The sequence below is a fragment of the Nothoprocta perdicaria genome, unplaced genomic scaffold (genome assembly GCF_003342845.1).
Source record: "Nothoprocta perdicaria isolate Ctin4 unplaced genomic scaffold, notPer1 scaffold_400, whole genome shotgun sequence".
NCBI classification, from domain to species: domain Eukaryota; kingdom Metazoa; phylum Chordata; class Aves; order Tinamiformes; family Tinamidae; genus Nothoprocta; species Nothoprocta perdicaria.
The window spans coordinates 366,904-371,310 of NW_020455645.1; the positions used below are offsets into that span (position 1 = coordinate 366,904).

Consider the following 4,407-nt stretch of genomic DNA (forward strand, 5'->3'; position numbering starts at 1 on the left):
GGGGCTGCGGGGCTGGGGTCGGGGGGGGCTCTAGAGCGGGGTCCCCGGTCCCTGAGGGCTGCACAGCGGGGTCCCTGGGGGGGCCATGGTGGCCGTTCCCCCGGGGGCCCGGACATGGCGGCCGGCCCGGGCAGCGCCGCGGCCCGCGGTTTACGGCCGGGTCTCGTGACGGTGGGAAAGGCCGCCGGTCCAGAGGGCACGGGCGGATCCGGCAGCTCCGCTCGGGAGGCGGCCTTGGCACCTGCTCCAGTGGCCGCCGCGCCACCTCCCACGGCGCCTCCCAAGAAATCCTTGGGGATTTCTTGGTGCCTTTTTTTCCGTTTCTTGGCGTTTCTCCCTTGCTCGGGGCGGCTGGGGTCACACGCACCGCGCCGCCCCTTGCTGCGCGCCCCGGCTGCCCTGCTCCCTGCATCCCGAATTCCCAGTGCCGCACGAGGCCGGGGGGCCCGTCCCGGAGCCCAGGGGCTGATCCCGGGGACATCCCGTGTGGTGGCCGCGCTCCGTGGTCCGGAGCGGAGCACCGGCACCGGAGCACCGGCACCACGGGCCCCTCGGCGGCACCGCAGGAGGCACCGGGGCTGCCTTGCACGGAGGGGAGCCTCCGGCCCTCCTGGGAGCCGGGATATCCCTTCCGTGTGTGTGCCTCATCCCGTGGGACGCGGGACAGAGCGTGGGCAGCAGGGCTGCGGATGGCGCTCCCGCGGAGTCGCACGGGCGCTCGGCCGCTGCTGCCCATGCGTTGCAGCGTGTGCCGAGGCCGGAGCGCAGCGCGGCTCCGGAGCACGGGGAGCGGCGCGGTCGGTCCTGACGCCTCCCTCGGGGACTTGCTGAGGCCGGTCCTGGCGAGCGTGGCAGCCCGCCCTTCCTCGCCAGGAGGAGGAGGAGGAGGAGGAGGAGGCGGCTGCGGGCAGGGGCAGGTCCCGTGCGCAGGGGCAGGTCCCGTGGGCGCCGGGCTGGAGCGTGGGTGCCGGGCTGGCCATGGAGCGGAGCGGGGCCGGCGGGGAGCAGGACCCCGGCGCGCGCCGGGGGCTCCCGCCCGCCGCGGCCGGCAGGTACCGGGGGCGCGGGCGGGCCCGGCGCTCCTGCCCTTTGAGCTCCCTGCGGAGCGCTCCCCGGGACGCACCGGGCGGGCTGGGGGACCCRTCCTGCTTCCCACCCATGGGATTGGGGGTTCAGGGGGGTCTCAAGCGCTTGGCGGGAGCTGGGGGTCCTGTCAGCGCCTGCTGCGGCTGCTGCGTCCCGGCTGGCTCCCTGCGGGGCCCAGGCGTCCTGCGCCGCTGCCCGGCTCCCCACGCCCCGTGGGAGGCGGGAAGGGGGTCGCTGCGGTGGAGGCTGCAGGCAGGGGGTGCCAGGGTGCCAGGCCGGGGCACTGCGCACGGCCCTTCCCATAAACGCTCCCGTGGGACAACAGGGACCTGGGTGCCCAGGGCCGCTGAGGCCAGCGCGAGGCTCCCGCTGCCCCAGCCTGTCCATGTTTCCCATCCCCAAGGCTGTTTTAGGGCTCCCCGAGCTATCTGGGGGTTGCCACCCTGGTGACCACCCCGCTGCTGCGGGCCGCCGATGCCACCGTCCCGGGTGGGTAAAGCCCGGGGGCGCAGAGCATCCCTGTGGACRCTGCTCCCACCGCACGGAGCCGGGCAGAGCGACCCGGCACCCGTCCCRCCGTCCTCATCCTCCCTGCGTCCTSGGGAGGCCAGGAGAGCCGGGCTCCATGCGGGGCGAACGGAGGCACCGGGTGCTGCTCCGCGCCCGGCCGTGCCCTGGGCGCCGCTGCGGCCCCTTCCCCGCGTGGGGGCCGCCCGTCCGGCGCAGGGACATGGGGCACGTGTCCCTTAACCCGCCCGYGGTCACAGGGAGCCCCCCTGCGTGGCCGGCAAGCCCAGGAAGAGCAGCAAGAAGGGGCTGGAGGAGAAGCGCTGGCAGAGCCTGGAGGAGCGGGGCAGCGCGCGGCACGGCCGGCGCCCGGCGCTCGCCAGGTGGGAGCGGCGCCCCGGGGCGCAGCCCGCGCGCCGTCCTCGCGCCCCGGGGTGCTGCTGTCCCGCGGGGCACCGCGGAGCCCCCGCTCAGCCCCGCTGCCGCCCTCAGGTCCAGCACCTACGACCCCTCGTGCTGCAGGGAGGGCGAGGGGGAGGCCGGCGCGGGCAGGCAGGGAGGCCCGGCCTCCTCGGTGAGTCCTGGGGGTGCCGGGGGGGACGGGTCACAGCCCCGCGATGCTGCGACGGGGACGGCAGCCCCTGGGTGCRGGTGGCGCTTTGCCTGGGCCGGGTACATCCCAGTGCCAAGGCAGAGCGAGGGGCGCGGGGGGGCTTGGTGGCACAAGCTGGAACGCGGGAGGCTCCATCCGCACGGGAGGAAGAGCCTCTTCACTGCGAGGGAGGCAGAGCCGGGACGGCCGCCCGGGGAGGCTGCGGAGCCTCCTCCTCTGGGGCTGCCCGAACCCGGGCCGTGCCACCCTGAGCCACACGCCGTGGGCGCCCGGCGTTTCGGAGGGCGCTGCAGCGGTGCCGTGTCCCGCTCTCCCGCAGCTCGGCAAGCGCGCCGCCAGCTTCCGCMGGCTCTTCGGCGCCGTGGCCGCCCGGGAGGTGCTGCTGGACTGTGAGTGCCCCGCGTGCCACGCACCTTGTGCCCGCTCGACCCCGTACGCGCCGTGCACCCCACGCGCCCTGTGCGCCCCGTGCACCCCGCGCCGCTCAGCCCCGCTCCCTCCGCAGGCTTCTCCTGCGCCTGGCAGAAGGAGGTCCCCTATCACGGGCGTCTCTACGTCTCCAGCGGCCATGTCTGCTTCCACTCCAGCCTCCTGCTCAAGGACATCAAGGTGGGGGCCGGGGCGGGCGGTGCGGGGCGCTGGGCGGGGGGCACGGTGCCAGCGCCTGGTGTTTCTGTCTCCGGCCAGGCCGTGGTGCCCGTGCCGTCCATCTCGGCGCTCAAGAAGACCAACACGGYGCTGCTGGTGCCCAACGCGCTCAGCATCCGCACGGCTGAGGGGGAGAAGGTGGGAGCCGCGTGCGCCGCGTGCGGGGGATGTGGCCGGAGCGGATGGGATGCTCGGAGGCGGCAGGGCCGGATACCCCCTGGGGCCGGGAGCAGCCCCGGGTGGCTCCGTGTTGATCCTTTCCCCTCGGCAGTTCCTGTTCGTGTCGCTGCGCCGGCGCGAGGCCACGTTCCAGCTGCTCAGGTCGCTCTGCACACATCTGGAGGTGGGTGCTGCRGTGCCGGTGCTGCCGTGGTGCCGGTGCCGCCGCGGTGCCGCGGCTCCCGCGCCCCATCCCACCCTCTCCTTGTGCAGGAGAACGGCCCGGCYGGCAGCCCCCCGGCCTCTCCCCTCGGCGGCAGCACCCAGCAAGTCCTCAAGAAGACGCAGGTAAAGAGGGGAGGCTGCTGGTTGAGATGGAGGCCGAGGGATGGGGCTGCCAGGGTCCCTCTGCCACRCTCCTGGGCTTGGGCTCGGCTTTGCCTTGGCAAGCCAGGCGGGTGGCAGCTCTGCCGCCAGGCGGGTGGGCACTGGGGCGGCCTTTGGGGACAGGGGGGCTCCTGCACGTCCCGCCGAGGCGCAGGGGCAGGGGGGGCTCCACGACCCGAGTTTCGTCCCTTCCAGACCTCGAGCCAGTCGGACCTGGAGCAGAGCACCGCGGAGCTCGGYAGCGTCCCGGCGGCGCCCGGTGAGCGCCGGCCCTGCAGCCGCTCTTCCCCCTCGCACGGGTACCCGGGCCCAGCGGGACCCCCATGCCCCCCGCCCCAGGGTACTTGGCGAGCGCCTCCCTGTTCTGTGCAGATGGACCAAGCCCAAGGCCTGGCCAAGCAGAGCAGGGTGAGGAGGTGCCCGCCCTGGGCACAGGTGAGTGTGGCCCCAGCAAAGCTGCGATGGGACGAGGGGCAGGGGACCCCCCTGGCTCCTCGAGCTGTCCCCACTGTCCCCCACACCCGGCAAGGCCAGAGCCAGCCTGGCTGGCGCTGGCAGCGCCTCGTCCTGGCAGGGGGACTCCGCGCAGCGGCACAGGCCAAGACAACCCTGAGGGACTGGCTGTCCCGCCTGAGCTTCCTCAACACCATCATCGTCATCTACCTGCTGCTGTGAGTGCCCCCGAGCAGCCCGTGCACCTCGTGCCTTTGCCCCTGCCCCTGGCACCCTGTGTGTCACGCGGTCCTGGCACCCTGTGTGCCACCCTGGCACCCTGTGTGTCACCAGCCCCTGGCACCCTGCATGTCACCCGGCCCTGGCACAGGCCGCTCTCCAGGGTGGCACCGGCACCATCCTTGGGCATTGGCCCCGTGGCCTCTCCCGCCCCCCGCAGCCCCAGGGGAGCGAACGGGAGCCCTGGCGCCGCTGCCGGCCCTGCCACCGTGTCCCAGGGAGGGCACCCGACACTGCCCTGTCCCCCAGCATGGTGGCCCTGCTGCTGTCCTCGG

The 4,407-nt window shown here is 74.5% G+C and overlaps 1 protein-coding gene across 1 annotated transcript in view; it reads left to right on the plus strand.

Annotated features, from left to right (window-relative positions):
- MFSD12 (major facilitator superfamily domain containing 12) overlaps window positions 1–3,108 on the plus strand; it is a 13,616-nt gene extending 10,508 nt beyond the window's left edge. The window contains exons 11-16 of the mRNA XM_026045579.1: window positions 1,854–1,976; window positions 2,086–2,167; window positions 2,526–2,595; window positions 2,712–2,815; window positions 2,894–2,992; window positions 3,088–3,108. Coding sequence (XP_025901364.1) covers window positions 1,854–1,976; window positions 2,086–2,167; window positions 2,526–2,595; window positions 2,712–2,815; window positions 2,894–2,992; window positions 3,088–3,108 — 499 coding nt within the window. The remainder of the gene's footprint in view (window positions 1–1,853; window positions 1,977–2,085; window positions 2,168–2,525; window positions 2,596–2,711; window positions 2,816–2,893; window positions 2,993–3,087) is intronic.
- The last annotated feature ends 1,299 nt before the right edge of the window (window positions 3,109–4,407 follow it).